We start from the raw sequence: 18,846 nt of genomic DNA, 5'->3' as shown, positions 1-18,846 counted from the left end.
TAATAGTTAGTTGTAGTTGCAAGTTTTGTGTGTGAGAGAGAAAGAGAGGGAGTAGTAGTAGTGGTCGTGGTCATGGTCGTGGTGGTAGTGGTAGTTGGTGTGGTTGATAGTGGTAGTTGGTGGTTGTAGTGGTAGTTGGCAGTAGTGGTGGTGGTTGATAGTGGTAGTTGGCAGTAGTGGTGGTGGTGGTGGTAGGTGGTAGTAGTAGTAGCAATAGCTATAGCAACAGTAGTAGGAGTAGTAGTGGTGGTGGTGGTAGGAGGAGAAATTAGTAGTTAGTAGTTGGTAGTAGTGGTGGTGGTGGTGATTTTCAGTGGATGCAAACAGTGGTTTTGAGTCTTGAATTTAGTTGCCATAACAATTATGGAATGTGTGGACATCATTGGTGATCAAGCACATGTATATATGAGTGTTTGAGTTGATTGGTTGCTATACTGATTGTGCATAACAAGATGAGTGATGGTTTAGATACGATTGTTGGGAAATAGCTTGATAGAAACAACAAAGGACTTTGGAATTTGGTGACAAGTGAGGAGACGGGGCCAAGGGTTACACCCACTTAACTAATATCACAAGAGAATTGGACAGAGAGGACACTCAAATTGCTGCATTATTTCTTGATTTGTGTAACAGATGGGATGTTATGCCATATTCAAGATACAGTTAATCCAAGGTTACATGGGATACATTAGTGAGCTTGTATGATACAACTACTCAACCAAAGAAGAGCAGTCAAAGAAAAACATACATAATGTGACTCGAAACAATAGGAACATCAATGACTATGTGTAAGAGATTAAAGGATGTGCAAATGCGCTTGCATCTATTGGTGCCCCTATGGAAAATGATGATTTGGTTACCATTACATTGAATGGTTTGGGACAAAGACTACAAGGCATTTGAAACCTCTATTACGGTTAGAGGTGGAGATCCCCCAAATTTTGATAAGTTGGTATCTTTTTTGATTGTGAAAGAGATGAAACTTAGTTTAGTTACTTCATCTAGTACCAGTGGGCATACAAGGGACCATGCATTCTACATTAATAGATGTACTAGAGGCTAGGGGAGAAATAGTTCGAGAGGATGTACAAGTGGACGTGGGTGGTAGATAGGGTATCACAACAATAAGATTCACAACCATCGTTTGGTGCACGTGGTGGTAGAGGTTATATCCTCATGCAAGAGAAAGATCTTGATCTCGTGGTAGTGGTCGTTACAGCAGAATATGCATGGCATTGAGTGTCATTTTGTGGTAAACTTGGACATATGACTAGAGATTGCTACAAAAAGTAAAATGATATTCATGGTGGTACATTACAACATGGTAATCATGCATATCATCTAGCAACAAAGGACATAAATATCATTTGTTTACTATATGAAGCATGTGATGGGTACTATGATGTTATACAAAGAGAGTGATGAAACATGGTATATGGATTCAGGTGCATCAAACCACATGACATGCCATATGGACATTGGTTTGATAACATGATACCTACACAAACTCAGGGTAATGTTGCTACAGAGGTGATGATACTCAACATCCTATTATACACGTTGGTAGTTTACCACTGAGTGAGGATGCATGATGGCAGAGTGAAAACTATGTCTGAGGTGTTGTATGTGCTATCGATTACAAAGAGTTTGGCATCTTTTGGACAAATGGTAGAATAAGGATTACAAGTGTTTTACTAAGGACTTTAAGCATGGCTACAAATTGATTGCCAAAGCTTTTAAAAAAGGGATATTATTAAAGCTAGATGTAAGCATACCAAAATTGAAGTCAGTCATGTTTTCTGATAGTAATGGTGGGGAGTGCTAGACATTTATATTTGGCACAAAATGATTAGCCATGTGAACATACAAAAGACAAGATCTATGCAAACAAAGGGTATTGTTGGTGGTCTATCAAGATTCAAATATGATGGGTGTACACATGTTTCTGATGCATGTCAATTTGGGAAACAAGCAAGGTTGCCATTTCTTAGGGATAGTCAAATGAGTAGAAGACCACTTGAGGTTGTGCATAGTGATATTTGGGGTTCTACTTAAACCCAATCAAATGGGAGTAAGTATTATATTACATTTATTGATGATTTCAAGAGGATGACATGGATTTACTTTTTGAAAGAGAGGAGTGAAGCATTGGAAACGTTTCAAGAATTCAAAGCACTTGTGGAAAAGAAATATGATCATTGGATTAAATTTTTGAGGACAGATGGTGGTGGTGAGTATATCTCACCACATGCACTTGCTGGGTTCTTGAGAGAGCATGGTATTAGACAGGAGCTCACATGCAGGTATAGTTCCCAGCAAAATGGAGTTGGTAAGAGAGAATTGAATGATAGGTGAAGTGGCAAGAGCATTAATGAATGAGAAGAGTATGCCTTTGTATTATTGGAAAGAAGCATGTACGTCTTAAATATGACAACACCTGCCATACATGAGAGTACTCATGAGATAAGGATGACAGGTTTTAGGCCAGACATTGTGCATCTCAAGGTTTTTGGAAGTATTGCTTATGTACATGTGCTGGACAAGAAGAGAAGGAAGTTTGTACCAAAGGTTGAGAAGTACAGATTCATTGGTGATGCACAACACATAAAGGCTTACAAATGTTACAATCCAGAAACTAGAAAGGTGCTCATTTCTAAAGATGATGTGTTTGATGAGTTGGCAAGTCGGTACAAAAATAAAGAGGATGTTACGGTTGATGACATAGATGGAGATGTGCTTGTGAACTTGCTACTAAAAGAGAGTCTACTTCATTGTCTGGGCGAGGTGAAACATCTAGTGAAAGTGATAATGTAAGTCCATGGTCAGGAAGGTTGAGACATGGTAGTGTGAACATAAGTGGAAGTGTTGTTGAGAAAGGAAAAAAGAAGGTTGAAGAAATTGGCGTAGTAGTTTATGAGTCATCCAGCTCAAGAATTCCAGATGAAGAACTTGGCATCCTAGCCTTACATACTCCACATGCTAGTGTGGAGGGTGTACAAAGTGATCCACAGGTTTTGAGAAGGTCACAAATCATAGGATATCCAATGGAGAGATTGACATATAAATGGTATGCAATGCATTATGCGTACATGACATCAATGGTTAAGCATATGGAACCATCATGTTTTGGAGAAGCTATTGAAAAGCATGTGTGGGAGAAAGCAATGGATGCCTTAGTACGTAACGATACATGGGATTTGGTTGCATTACAAGTAAAGAATGTCATTGGTTGCAAATGGGTGTATAAAGTGAAATGTAAGTCGGATGGATCCATAAAGCAAGGCTAATCATAAAGGGATATGCACAGACACATAGTTTGGATTACAATAAAACATTCAACGCTATTGATAAGATGAAAAAATTGAGATCTGTGATTGCATTGGATGTGTAAAAAGGTTGAAAAATGCATCAAATGGATGTAAAGAATGCATTTCTAAATGGTGAATTACAAGAAGAGGTGTTTATGGAGTAGCTAAAAGGTTATGTATATCTTTATTATCCCACATGTATGTAAGTTGAAGAAGGCTTTGTATAGACTAAAGCAAGAACCACGAGCTTGGACAGACAAAAGAAGCAGGTATCTCATAAGCATTGGTTTACATGTGGGAACATCAAATTCATCTGTATATGTAAAAAAGACAACAAATGGTATTGTGGTGATTATTATCTATGTAGATGACTTGATTGTGTGACAGGTGATTCAAGCAAGGATACTGTTAATGTGAAAGCTTTATTGTGGTGAATTTGACATGAAAGACTTGGGAGAATTGAGATACTTCCTTGGCATTAAAGTGGTGAAAACAAAGAAAGGCATTTGATTGGTTCAAAGATAATATGCATTGAATATGCTAGCAAAATATGACATGATAGGTTGTAAGCCAATGAGCACACCATTGGATGTAGAATATTAAGCTAAGGATTGATTGTGGTGAAGAGATTGAGGATGTGACAATGTATTGAAAGATGATTGGTAGTTTAATATACATGACTATCACTAGACTTGATTTATGTTATGCTATTGGACTGGTGAGTCAATTTATGCAAAGCCCAAGAAAACCACATTTGGATACAGTGAGAAAAATCTTGAACGGACTCTTTTATGAGTATGGCAAAGTTATGGATATTCATGGATATACAGATGCAGATTGGGCAAGGACATAAGATCTACTAGTAGCTATGCTTTTACATTGGGAAGTGTAATGGTACGTTGGAGTGGCAAAAAGAAACCCACAATTGCTTTATATCTAGCACAGAGGCAAAGTATAAAGGAGCAGATATGGCTGCATGTGTGGTGGTATGATTGAAAAAGCTATTTGAAGATTTGGGACAACAATGTGATGGAAAAGTTATACATTGTGACAACATGAGTAACATACAGTTGGCAAGCAATCCGGTTTATCATGCGAGGACCAAACACATAAAGGTCCACTATCATTTCATTAGGGAGAAAGTGTTAGATGGATAGATAGAGTTGACATGTGAAGATTGGAGAGCAGATTGTAGATATCTTTTCCAAACCACTTGGTAAAGAGAAGTTTGAGTACTTTAGAGATAGGCTTGGAGTCCATTGATGAGCTTGAGGAGGAGTGTTGAGAATGCAAGCTCATCAAGAATTGGTAGATAGCGGTAGCATGTGGACACCACTCTAGCAGTGTGTGTGTGTGGATAATAATGACCATGCCTAACTGGCCAAGTGTGGATATTAGCATTAGGGTTATGACAGTGTGAACTTATCATTAGAAAATGTGCTGTGTTTTGTGGAGTGCAATGAAGGAAAACTATGGGGCTTCTCTACTTGGTGTGTGCTGATGAAATGAGAGCAAGTATGGTTCAGGTGTGTCTCATGTGTTCCCCTCTACTCTCTTTTCAAGTGTGTTTCCAAGCTCATTTCTAGGAACCTAGCATGAAGAGCTAGGACACTTTGGTGACTCTAGCAACGATGTATGGTGCAATCTTTTGGGAACGTGATCTAGTAGGGGATGGCTGGAGAAGAGTAGAGACACTTCAAGTGATGATGCACTCATAAATGATTAGATGTAAACCATCGGTTCCCTATTCCATTGGCTGCATTTGTGGCTACTCCCCTAGTGGTGGATGCCCTTTTTTACACAGTTGTCTACATTCAGTGAGTGTACACATTGAACAGAGACAGGCTCCTAAGGCTAGAACTTGAGTCCTCGCGAACGGCTAGCAAAGAAAGGTAATGGGAAATCTTGGTATCCTGTCATGCGGTGGTTTCTGACACATGATTTCAGATTGATCCCCCCCCTCCCTTTTCTTTTTTCGATTATAGTCTTGAGACTGGAGGTATTAACCACCTCATTCACATTGATCTCATGAGACTGGAGGCACACGCTTCATGGGTGGCTCCTCAGTAGTAGCGACTGGGCACCAAAACGTAATTTTACCGGTATCATTTCTCACCTCACAGTTGATGCCTTCATTCAGAAACCCAAGTATGTGCTTAGACATATGACATGCGATGAGGATAGCTATAGGCCAAAGTAGGGTTTCCTCACATTGCTTGCGGTTGGAGACTCGGAGAGTTGAGGATTGATAGAGAGGAGAGGATATGTCACTTGTGCTCACTAGAGATGGAGACAAAGGAACATTACATTTGCAAATGTCCTGTATATTATGAGATCAAAGGGAAATTTCGTAGCCTTTTCAAAGACGAATTTGGGCCACTCACCCAAGTCATGGATCACTGTGATAAGTAATGCCTTGGACTATATATCAGGGAGCTTCGTCGACATAGAGACAACTTGATGCATGGAACACAAATACATGGACATGATGCCCCCCACACACTACCTTCTAGACTTCTATCACAAGCTTCTTTGCCCCCTTCAAGAGAGCAGTCTTAAATAATATTGGGAGACCACAGAGGGGGCCTCATCTACCAGACAGATCAAGCAACACCTTCTAGTAGCAACCCAGCCGTCCCCACTCAGGTTTCCAAGAGTGTCTATCGAGAGAGCACACCAAATGGAGAGGGACAAACCAAGAACGGCAAGATATAGAGCACACTCTCCTCGTCAGTTTCAAACAAGAGGCTCCAAAGACGCCACAATACTTTCCCACAAGAGGTGGATATTGAGGAGCTCTACATAGTTGTTGAGGAGGCTTCGTCTCCGCTCTCTAAGATGCCACCACCCCAGGAGCCTCAAATCTCTCTAGTTGTATAGGCCATACCTTCGCTAGCCACTACTTGAGCAGTAGTGCTTCCAGGCACATTTCCAAGAGCCCAGGCCTGACAAAGGGCTAGCTTTTTGGCAACGACTTGAGAGGCCAAGTCATGATGTTATCCCGTATGATCCACAATAAACCATCAATCCCACACTAGATTATCTAGGCAGAGTTTGCTGCAGCCCCAATGGTAGTGGATGCACTCTTCCAAACAGTCACATACCACCATCACATCAATCACATGGATCCCCGCAAGTACCCGAGGCTTGCCCTCGAGTCCTCAAGACAACTAACACTTGAGGGCCACTCTCGAGTATGGTACACACTAGTTTCTACTTGGTTCTCAATATATGGGTCCACATGGACCACCTAGCCCCCCTTCAATACAGTTTGGACTCCCCTTTTCTCCAGCTCTCTCACGAGTATACCAACCGGGTTATCTGGTTAGATCTTCTCAACCTCTACACCCATTGCACATGGATTACACCTTCGAAACTCCCCACGAAGATGCACTTCTATAGAGATCACTTCCTCACACTCACTGAGGATGGATTATCAAGTAGCCGGGCTACTTGAGTGTTCACATGTCCCATGCCATGCGGATTGCGATTGGCCAAATATGGGTTTCATCCCACTGCCTCAGAGTGGAGACAAGTAGAGCTGAACGCATCTTCAGAGCCGGAAAGCTCACACGGAGACCCAAAGAGGAGAGGATGTACCGACTATGCCACACAGAGGTTGAGACTAAGGAGCATTACATATGCTGCTGCCAAGTATACTATGAGATCTGCGAGAGGTTTCACTGTCTATTTCGTGAGGGATTTGGTCCACTCTCCAAGATCATTGACTTCTAGGACCAGCATTGCCTTCCTCCTTGAGCTCCATAGTCACATGGACACCTTCTTGAGAGAGCTTCGACCCCAGCCACCCCGCCCCCTCCCTCGCCAACCAACCATCACTAGTTTCTTCCGGACCCAGGAGGCGAAGGACAGTGATATAGTGGATCTTGTGGACCCTTCACAAGCTGATCTGGACCTACCTCACCTGAGAGGAGTTACCTCGGATTGAGCATCCGCACTTTGGCGTGCCTAACGCCCCTGGCCCCCTTGCCGTCAACCACAATCAAATTATCAGCTCCAGATCCAAGACATGCTCCACCGCTATGGAGCTACCTTTCCACGTGACATAGCTGAGGGAGACCTCTCGGCCATACTCATTAGCCCCATGCTTGATATTTTGGAGAGTGGTATAACATCTACTCGGGGCTAATGCTACTCTCATGTTTCTATGTTTTTAGTATTCCATCATGAGTGTCCATGGACAGCTTTATATCTCCCCAATAAGATAGCTATGTTTATGTTTTCATTCTGTTTTATTTTCTATTCCATGATGAGAATGCCATGGACATTATTATATCTCATAGGCCCGTTGGGTCTTTGGTAGACGCTATATATATATATATATATATATATATATATATATATATATATATATCCCCTTTAACCAACACACTACTCCAAGATGGGCAAGCACTTAAAGAAGTGAATCTAGAGCTACTGAACCCCAGGTGGTGATACGTACAAGCAGCCCTGTCAGCCTGTATGCTCATAGGATTTACTTTGAGTGAGACCTTTCAAGGCCTATCAATTGTACCCAATCCCATAGGTCATATTTGGCCCCTCTGCCTATCGACCTGCCTATCTAATTCTCTCCCCCATATCCAATGCTTTCGGTAAAAGATTGTTAAAGTCGTGATTAATCTTTCCACCCATTGATTGTAGCATGTAATTCTTTTTTTCGTGGAGGGAGCTTCAACTCTCATTCAGCACTAATTCTGTGATCAACCTTTTCTAGTGTTTTTGTCGCAATCCATCTTTGAAGTACCCACTTGTATTTCTTGTTGGAGTGCAGCTCTAGTGATCTACAGGGGTACGCACTGGAAATTTCTTGCATGAGGCAACTTGTGGACGGCTGAGCATCTTTTGTTACAAAAAGTCAAAATTACATAGTTGAACATGGTAATAAGCTATCAGCACAGCGTTCCTTGCAGCTCCTTTCAAGCCCACAACAATATATGGAACCCCTTTATAGATCACAGCTGGTGGATAAACATCCCTGCCACAATCCTTCAAACAAAACCAACTCAATGACTGGCGTTAAGATAGGAAAAACGAATGCACAGTAACACATCAACATGACCTTACAAAAGCACAAGAGTGCCAGTATGTACACAAGGATGCAAACAAACAACGATCCCCAAATCAATCTGCCCACACGTCAATCAACAAATCCATGCTCCCAAAAGAAATAACCTATTAATAAAACACTCATCCTATGTATATGCCATCAAAGCTTCAACAATAAAATTGACCTGTGAAACAAGAAATCAGGGCTTTATGATGTGGAGAGAAAACAACCTCAAATGTTTTCCGTAATTTGAAAAGCTGAGAATCAGCATGCTCACAAATACAATCCAGCGAGACTCCACAATTCAATCACACCAATACAAATCAATCAAAGTCACAGACACCCCCATACGCATACAAACATAGGTTTGAAGTACCTGAAGTAGCCAAACTGTAAGGCTTCATCCCTTCATCAAAAACCATTACACCATTATCTGATCAACATTACATAATAATATTAAAAAACCCTCTGATATAACAGGCAAGGGGTAGCCCTTAATAAGTCACTTGACTGTTGCATTCTAATCATCCTCTGGATCATCCTCTTCATCATGAATAGGCAGCCCCTCAACAAATAAGTTCTGCAAGAGCATGTCAAAAAGCAAACGATTGCTTGGTGTCACTCGAATTGATCTTATCTGTTCGTTTCTTCCTGGCCACGGGAACAATCTAGATGCCACAGCAGCATGAGAGCTCGTGTGGTTTTGGGTTGCAAAACTGGATTTCTCTCTTTTGCAAACATGCTTCAACACATACCGGCCATCTTTATCCACGCCTTCAAATTTGAAATCTGAAAGTGGATGCCCGCTAACGTTCACATGAGAAATGCTGCCAACACAAGCATTTCACACTCTTTCAACAATGTCTTAGAGACAGCTACTTCACAAGGCCTTGCATCATTATTATGTCATGCCACTTCTCCTCATAAATGAGTAGCACATTTCTTTTTTATCTAAGCAGAAGCACATAATCATGAAAGAGCTCACCAGATGTAATACAGGCGGTCAATCTGCTGAGTTTGAACTCGGCCTATGAGTTCGATCTGGAAAATGCCACCGATACACAGTGTTGGTTTAGGGAGCTCAAAAGTCTGGAGGGTATCTTCCTGCACCACAAAGCAGTTTCATCAAGTTGGCCTTACTAAACTAAAAAAGCAGCCATTACTGCCTGCAAACACACTAAAACACAAGAAGCAAAACTTCCTGTTCACACAAAATCTGACAGAAGACCAATGGAAGAGGAAATAGCTAAAAAAGGCATGGTGTGTGGGTGGGTTGACCAAAAAGAAGAGTGATTATACATAGCCTACGGACCCCACACAGCAAATAGCAGGCAAGAAAGCAGCAAAATGAGCGGCACACAGGAGCTCAGGTGCATGCAAGGAATGGTCTTTGCTAAACACCAAGATGGGGGCCACAAACCCATGAGCAGGTAGCTAGGCATACTCAGGAGCAGGTGGCTGACTCTGCAGAGCCAACAGCCCTTCAAATGTGCATGTTATCGGTCATGAAGAGGTGGTATGAATTTTGATAATTAAGTGATAGCAGGAGCCTTCTATGATTCAAACCTGTGCCATACAAAATGTCGGTGATTCGTATGTCCAAACATAATCATCCTTATTCACTTTTTTCGGCGTTTCGGACAAGCAATCGAAGAGGCCACTCCAGCGAGACTGTATAGACCCAGCATAGCCAAACCGAAAGCGAACCATACGGGCAGAATAAATAGGCTCTCCAATCTGGAAAAAAGCTGGCAAAAAGTAACAAAATCCAGTTTTAAAATACCCACCTTGAGTTTCAAAGAAAAACATATTTTTCAAAATAATGCAAGAAGACAAAAATACAAACGAGTGGAGGGCTCACTACATGGATATATTTTATTTTATTTTATTTTATTTTATTTTGGGGGGGATGATTTATATTTAATAAATATACATACATATAGAGCAAAATAAATATCAACAACATTTATTTTTTAAATTTCAGTGCACAAATGCAGTAATTTCTAATAGTAATTAATAATTGTTAACATAATCATATTTAAATGGAAATATTCGTGTACATGATATATAATTATAATATGTTGATGTTTAGTTGGTTTATATTCACTAATTATTACTTTCACCCATGCATGTGCATGCACACATACAATCTAATTATACACACAAGTATGCACACATGAGAGAGAGAGAGAGAGAGAGAGAGAGATTAACGTCTACAAGAGATCAAAGTGGCCTATGAGACAAAAGTACCAATACATCCAAAACTCAAGGAAACTAAATGTCCCGAGTAGAAAATGAAAAGCATAAACTGAAAAACAACTAGCTATAACATGTGGCCAAAGAGGAACTAGTGGCCTAATACAACTGCCAGAAAAAGGCATATCTGATGAAAGTGTGGAACTGGAAAAATGGTAGGCTATGGGAAGTAGCTGAGATAGACTCATCCCATAATGTCTCACATAGGTCGATCCATCATAGACATGAGAGGAGCATCAACCCCCACCAATGGATGGTATACCACTCTCCAATATAGCAAGCATGGGGCTAATGAGTATGGCCGAGAGAGAGAGAGAGAGAGAGAGAGAGAGAGAGAGAGAGAGAAAGATATATTAAGCGTCTACTAAAGACCCAATGGGCCTATGAGACCAAAGTGATACAATGATGTCCATGGCATATCTTATCATGGAATGGCTATCTCATTGGGGTGATACAAAACTGTCCATGGAAACTCGTCATGGAATACTAGAGACATAAAAACATGGGAGCACCATCAGCTCCGAGTAGATGGTATACCACTCTCCAAAACGTCAAGCACGGGGCTGACGAGTACGGCGAAAGGTCTCCCTCAGCTATGCCACGTGGAAAGGTAGCTCGATGGCGGCGGAGCATGTCCTGGATCTGGAGTTGATGGGGGGGTCGAGGGCGTCGGGCACGCTGGAGAGCAGAGGCTCGGTCCGAGGTAACTCCTCTCGGGGGGGGGGGGGGGGGGAGGTCCAGTGTAGCTCGTGGAGGGTCCACAAGATCCACACTGTCTTCTAAAGGCCAAAAAACGGCCTACGAGACAAAACCTGTGTACATCATCATCATGTCTCAATGGACATCAAATGGATACAAAAGAAAAAAAAGTACAAAGTACTCTATAATGTGGAGATAAATCACATACAGGGCTCTGGTTAACTACTGGGGGATGGGTGGGACGAAGGGAGGGGGGGTAAATACATCCAATAAAGCAACTAGCTCCAACCGGTGCCAACGACTAGATGTAGGATGTCATACATCGGGTTAGGGGCAAGATATCTCCCAATCGGTGATAGATCAATCTGGGGTCTGTCCTCTCTGCTATGTCTCCTCAAGATCTCATCAATTTGTGTCTGATTAAGACCTGGGGGGTGAGGGCCAGCGTCTCCTGGATCGTAGCTCTCTCGCTCCACCGGCTGATGTCACTCCTCTACTAGAGGATGTAGAGATAGTGCGTCTCCGAGTGACCCGGGTTTGGACCGAAGGATCCGTGGAGGATGTCCCACCACTGAGTGGCTGGAAGAAGGTAGTAATCCGTGTCTGAGATGTAGTATCCCTCTGCTGTGGGAGCTGCTGTAATAGCCACTCTCCATGACGTCGTAACTCCATCAAAAATCCCCACAAGCATCTCTGATCATGAAATTGCATGACTCTACTGAGTGGACCAAATCCCTCCCTGAAGAGACAGTGGTATCTCCCCCGAATCTCATAGTATACAGGGCAATGGCAAACATAATGCTCCTCTGTCTCCACCTCTATGTGGCACAATCTGCAGATCCACGTCTCCCTCGGGGCTCCTTTAGCTCTCCCTGCCTCTATTTCTATCTCTAGAGTGTGTGAAGATACCCGAAGCTTCCCAATAGTAGTGCGCATGGCATGAGACATATATACATCCATGTACCCCGGTCTCTGCACAAACCCAACCTCTGTGAGCTGTAAGAAATAATCGTGGTAGTGCTGCCTCTTCACAGGAAGAGGCTGCGGAGGATCAATCCATGTATGACGTGTGTATAGCTGTATCAAATCCTGACGTATCAATCAGTTCCTCTCCATACGGAAGAGAAACATTCAAATAATAACTAGTTTGTTCTTAGTTCTTAGTTCTTAGGTCTTAGTTCTTACTTCTTAGTGTGACATAGATCAAAATTATAAAATGTCAACAAAAGCACTGGAGGGCTCACTACACAAAATACTAGAACCCCTTTATTATTACTATTATAAAAAAGGGGGGGGGGGGGGGGGGGGGGGGGGGGGGGGAGGGGGAGGGAGAGATGGGGGGAGAGAGAGAAGCAGGAAAGAGGCAAAAGTCCTGAAAAGAGAAAAGGGAGAAAAAAATAATAAAAGTTTTAAAAAGGCAGGCCAGTGAAGTTCATTCCAAGTAATGTTTTGAGGCAAGTATATGAAATAGTGTGTATAAGATCTTCCTTTAACAAACACAAGTCAAAAATCAAAGACAAGTAAAAAAATTACCTAAAAACGGTTGAATCTTCACGTTGTGAACTATACACAAGTCGGAAACAAGTCTGTAGGTAAGCCTCTCCGGCACATTCTTGCTACTTTGACCTTTGCTCGACCAATAGGAGGGCGTCTCTTCATCCGGATAAATTGGACGTGGATAAAGCGTCTGTGCAACACTCTCTTGTGGGAGATTGTCAGTGCTAGATGCATGCAAAGGCTCACATATGCATGTCTTCTGCGTAGGAGGACTTTGAAGCTTATGCAGCAAAAGCTCATACACAGAACTCCCTGCTTCTGAACAATCAGATTGGCTTGGCCCATCCTCATGTTTTGAAGAAAGCTTGTGTGAACAGCCACTACTGATGCATTTGAAATTTCTTCCAATCTCCGGGAAGAATTTGATGCACAGCTTTCTCCAAAGGTTGCTTTCTGTAACTGCACACACCAAATAGCGAGATATTACAAGACCCAATTCACAAATGATTGGGACCTTCTGTTTTTTCCCTCTCTCTCTCTCTCTCTCTCTCTCTCTTTCTCTCTCTCTCTCTCTCTCATGAGGAGTATTTTGAAACACGGGAGAACATACCCAAAGCTCCTCTGACAATCAAGTGGAATAGGCAAGATGTAACTAGGCTCGGCTGAGAGGGAACCATGCAGTGATCACTCATGACACCCGAGCCAGCAAAATTGGAGCTCTAAAGAAGTCAAAAGACACTAAGCGCACAAACCTATGGATAGCAGAGGAGCTTATGCTAGTGCAAGTGAAGCACAAGGATGCAGAATTGGCTAAAATCCAGGCAGCTCACAAAGGTGGAAGAGCCTTCAAGGATTTTCACAAGCCAAAATCAGCTGAGCCTCCACTTGTTGTAACTGATGTACCTCCTGACATTGCAGCCTCCCTAGCTGCCGACTGCTACGGTCTTTTCATTTTCTTTTCCTTTTTTATTTGGCATTTCCTTTTTTGTACTGCAGCTTCTCCTAAGTCCTCCATGGTCTTCATGTTCATCAATGGTCCCATCATTTTGGCCTCAAGCAGACATAAATCTCTCTCTCTCTCTCTCTTACGGCATATCTGATCACGACGTATATCACTCTACACAGAATCATTACTACTAGTGTTAGATGTTCTCTCGATGTTCTCTCTTTCAGATTTCTCTCTCTCTCTCTCTCCATGTGCGAGTGTGGGGGCTACAGGCGAGGGCTTCCCCCAAGGAGGATGCCATGACACTTTGCCAGATGCTAGGAGTGGAGGGGATTGCCCACATCCCCCCCCCCTCCACTTTGCAAATACATGGAGGGAAGGCAAGGATATGACACGAGAGCGGCCCCTCATCATTAGATTCCCTAATGCCATCAGCAGACAGGCCTTCTTAGATAGGCGGGCTGCCCTCAAGGACACACAGGTGTACATGGTAGATGATCTCACCCCAGCACAGGTGGCACACCGGCATGAGGCGATGGTGACAGTTCATGAGGCCCGTACAATAGGCAAGTGGGCTATCTACAGAGATGGTAGGCTCATTATCACTGAGCGTCATCTCAAATAGGGATGCGGGGTATATGAGGCCAAACACGTGAGGTTAGCAATATGGAACTGCAATGGCATGCTGTGGTCGAATCCAGGAGGCTTGAGGGAGATTCTCACGGGCAAGGATGTCATTTTTTATATAGAGACTCATCAGAGCCATGAAAGGGGCTTACCATACATAGCCGGGTATGAGTGGGAGTAATCTTTCTGAGGCGAGACCCGCACATCAAGAGTACATAGCTCTAGAGGGGTAGCTGTCCTTTTTAGATCCCATCTTCGATAGATTCTCTGCATCATCCGGAAGGACGAGGATGCTGGGTATCTTTGGGTGCGGCTACAACTTAGCAGTGATAGAGTCATCCACATTGCTGTGTGTTATTTTGCACCACCCCACTCCCCTTATGCCGCGCAGCATGGCCAGTCACCGTACTTACCATTATATGGGGATATTATGGAGTTCTCACAGTTGGGGGAAGTCCTCCTGCTTGAGGATTTAAACGCCAAGATAGGAAGTCAACAGGCCCCACTACTCGATCTAGACGACCCTATCAAACTAAAGGAGCTGGACATCACTGACACATGACTGCATAGATCATCACAGGACCGTGAGGAGGTCATGGTGTATGGGAGATATTTCTTAGAGCTGGGAGCTGCACATGGTCTTGTTATCTATAACGGGATGTTTCGATGGCCCTCCTTCGACACCCTCACCTCCTTCTCTCACTCAGGAGGTACTAGCACTGTGGACTACCTTATGGGATCTCCGACTTTGGCACACTTTCTCCCCGACTTCTCCAGCCCACCACCCCCCTTTGAAGCTGACCATGCCTACCTCTCTTTCACTCTTACTTGCACATGTCGTCCCTCCGCCACCACCCCCCATCTCACATTACACTCAAGTACTTTTTGATCACGAGCTTGACCTTGTGAACATGGGCTGACCAAGAGCACTTTTCTCCCTTTGGGTTTTTCCTGTTGGATAATAGGTGTGAAGGGACACCACACTTACTTTATTGTATTATGATATTGTGGAGTCAACTCCCTTGCTCCACACATCTTGTGTCTATCTACTTTGAGTAGCAATCACCATCTCTCTCACTCTCTTGAGAGCTTGTTGCTGTGTACCATCTTTGTGTGTGTGCGTGTCTTTGTTTCTCTGAAACCCTAATCCTCAACAGTGGTATCAGAGCTGGGCTGCTTCCATCTAGCCTTACAGTTTCTGACGCCCGAGTTTCGGCCAGCTACTTGTGTTTTTTCGTTGCCTCGGTAGTCCGTTTGACGCTTCCGTCCGGCACTGGACCACCGTCGCCGCTATGCGCCTCCGTTGAATTCCGGCCAACGCTCTGTTCCGGCAACCCCAACCTCCGCTCAGCCTAGTAGGCCCTGTGCCGCCCTTTCCAAGCCACCGAATTGGGCGGCGATAGTGGAGAGGGCTCCACCACTGCCCACAGGAGGCGCTCGCAGCAGAGGAGGCAGCCCCCGGCAACGCTCAGCCCCACCTGGGGCTTAGGTGGCATTTGACGGACTTTTGAAAATTCTTGCATCTATTTCCGTCGCCAGTCCGGTACAGGTCCGTCTGACTGCTCCTGTCGTCATCCAGTTGCTTTGCTCCATCCCTCCCGTCGCCTGTTGAGCTGCTCCTCATCGCATGTTCTGGTCAGGCCGCCTTCTGCTCAACGTCTGCAAGTCCCTCCACCTGCTCCCGTCGACTGTGCCTCCCCCTCGCTCCACTTGCCATCAATGCTGGCACCTACTCTCACCAAGCGAGCAGTAGGTGCTCTTTTTGTTGGCCTGTAGCAGCCCATCATTATCAGAGCACTGCCGCTCCGTGCACAGCCAGACTCCAATCGATGGCGGAAAGTCAGCACCAAAAGTGCCTGTAGCAACCCTCCAAAATCAAGTAACTGTTCTTTGATTCAAATCAAAGGGCTTTTGTGAATTCATTGCTTCATTGCAACATTCAAGTGTAGGCAACACTGCAAGGTAGCATTAGGGTGCAAGATTCGGGAAAAATTTGGAGATTTGTTAGATTTTGGGGATTTTTCAAAAATTGCACAATTGCATTTACAGGACACATAAATTGGGGCTTTCGTGAAATCATTGCTTAATCACAAAATTGAAGCTCATTGGTACACAGATTTTTGGGGTTTTTGTCAATTATGTGCAATTGACACATAAATAAGCCCATTGGTACTCAGAAATTAGGGGATTTTCAGCATTGTAGCCTGAAATTTGGGGCAAAACATTTGTACAGGACATTGTGGTTGCCTGGCATTGCACTCTGGTGCATTCTGGATTTTCCCTGCAGGTGCTTTTTACAGCATATTTGGTTGCATGTGTTTGCATATCTCTTGGTGAAGAGATTTGAGCAAATGGCTGAAAATACGACCGACATATTCGGGGTTTTGTCCCAAGAGGACAAATTGGATGGCAGTAATTACTCCCAGAAGAGTTTCATGGTCCGAAACCTTCTTGTGGCCAAAGGATTGTGGGGTTATGTGTCAGGTGAAGATGTACGCCTGACTGACATAGCACCTAACACACCTGGCCGTGGTGATCAACAAGCAGCAGTACCCACACCTCCCTCACAAGAGCAAAAAAGATGGGATACTCGAGATGCCCAAGCGATGGCTTTGATTGCTTTGCCAGTAAAGCGATCAATCATACCGGATATTCGGTCTTGCAGAACCTCATGGTGAGCTTGGGATGTACTTGAAACCATGTATTAGGTAAAAAATGAGGGCAGGGTTGCATTTCTCAAGAAAGAGCTAGAGAACTTGGGCACAAATGAAGGTGATAGTATGGCTGATCATCTCTCGAAGATCCAAGATCTTCGAGAGCAACTGCTCAACATTGATGAGGTCATTTCCGAAAAGGAGTTGGTTTCCAAAACACTATCATCTTTGCCAGAAACCTACTTGAATTTCCACACATCGCTCACTCTATCTATGCGGAGTAACCCTGAACCAATCTTGTTTGAAGAGTTGGTTGGTTTGTTGCTACAGGAGAAGCAGAATCGGAAGAACAAATCTTCCAGCATGCGTGGTGATGGAGCTTTTGTTGCCGAAGATAAGGACAAGGGAAAAGCCAAACACAGTTTTCAGCCAAAGGCTGATTCTGGACAACCTTCACAAAAGCTAAAAATGATGCAGACAAGCCCAAAAAGAAGGGCAAATGTCACTACTGCAAGAAGCCAGATCATTACTTGAAAGAGTGCAGAAAGAGGCTTGCAAAGGAGAAGAAGAAGGAAAACGGCATGGTTGTAGATTCTTCTTCATCACTTGCAGGGAAAGATGATGCATCAGTAAATCTTGTGCAGGATGAGTGGACTTTCATCACTTGCAGTTATGATGCATCTTTGGAGCATATGTCTCTCAGTGTCAATGAAACACACGACACATGGTATTTTGACAGTGGTGCTTCTAAACACATCACCTCTCAGAGGGATTTATTAAAGAAGCTTATGGCTACCCTAGAAGGCAAGCGGGTAACATGTGCAAACAATTTTTCTTATCCAGTTCAGGGTGTTGGTGAGGTGATCCTCACAACAGCAGATGGTGTAGACTTATGTCTTTCAGATGTATTGTATGTGTCGGGGATTAAGAAGAACTTGTTGTCCATCTCCTCTTTTGCTAAAAGAGGATATGCAATCAACTTTGAGGACAACAGATGCACAGTGAAAGACCGTGAAGGTGGCTATGCATTGGTCACTTCCGGCACATTGTACCATGGTTATAAAAGCTTGACATGTTTGACAGGAGAGCATGTTGCTCATATGGTTACCACTCTTACACCTGCCATGCACGAGGCAGAACTGTGGCATGCCAGGTTTGGGCATGTGAATTATGGCAGTTTGATACTATTGCAAAGGCATAATATGGTAAAGGATATGTCTCATGTAGAGCTGCCACCAAAACATGTATGTGAAGAGTGCATATTGGGTAAGATGCACAGAAATGTATTCCCAAAAGATGGATCAACAAGGGCTGTCCGGAAATTACTTGTGCACAGTGATGTGTGTGGTCCTATGCGGACACCATCTTTTGGAAAGCATCGATACTTTGTAACCTTTATTGATGACTACTCCAAATTTGCATGGGTGAGGGCCAAATCTGATGTATTTGCATGTTTTTAGCATTTTGTGGCACAAGCTGAAAATCAAACAGGACCCTCCGTATAGATTGAGGAGGGGAATACATGTCCATTGCTTTCAAAGCATTTATGGCAGACAAAAGCATAAAGCATCAATGCATGATGCCATATTCTCCTTAACAAAATGGTGTTACTGAGAGAAAGAACAGGTCTTTGATGGAAATGGCTAGATACATGGTTAAAGGCAAAGGATTGCCTCACAAATTTTGGATGGAGGCAATAATGTGTGCTACACATGTGTTGAATAGATGCCCTACCAAAGCATTGAAAACCATACAAAGTTGATGGCTGATCTGTAGAGCCATCAACTCCCA

At 43.4% G+C, this 18,846-nt stretch overlaps 1 protein-coding gene across 6 annotated transcripts in view; it reads right to left on the bottom strand.

Annotated features, from left to right (window-relative positions):
* Positions 1-8,603: 8,603 nt before the first annotated feature.
* The window catches only part of LOC147627212 (F-box family protein), a 43,703-nt gene continuing 33,460 nt past the window's right edge, over positions 8,604-18,846 (bottom strand). For 4 of the 6 annotated variants that reach the window (XM_086815879.1, XM_086815878.1, XM_086815876.1 and 1 more), the window contains exons 3-6: positions 12,865-13,287; positions 9,943-10,124; positions 9,362-9,480; positions 8,604-9,203 (exon numbers count right to left, since the gene is read on the bottom strand). In XM_086815879.1, coding sequence (XP_086672005.1) covers positions 8,897-9,203; positions 9,362-9,480; positions 9,943-10,124; positions 12,865-13,287 — 1,031 coding nt within the window. In that variant the 3' untranslated portion in view covers positions 8,604-8,896. The remainder of the gene's footprint in view (positions 9,204-9,361; positions 9,481-9,942; positions 10,125-12,864; positions 13,288-18,846) is intronic. The other 2 variants (XM_086815877.1, XM_086815880.1) reach the window with 2 other exon arrangements.

The sequence above is a fragment of the Cibotium barometz genome, chromosome 21, assembly GCF_041138505.1.
Source record: "Cibotium barometz isolate CiBa-2024 chromosome 21, ASM4113850v1, whole genome shotgun sequence".
NCBI classification, from domain to species: Eukaryota; Viridiplantae; Streptophyta; class Polypodiopsida; order Cyatheales; family Cibotiaceae; genus Cibotium; species Cibotium barometz.
Note: the sequence above shows the minus strand (reverse complement) of the source record. Positions and strands in the feature narration are given on the sequence as shown.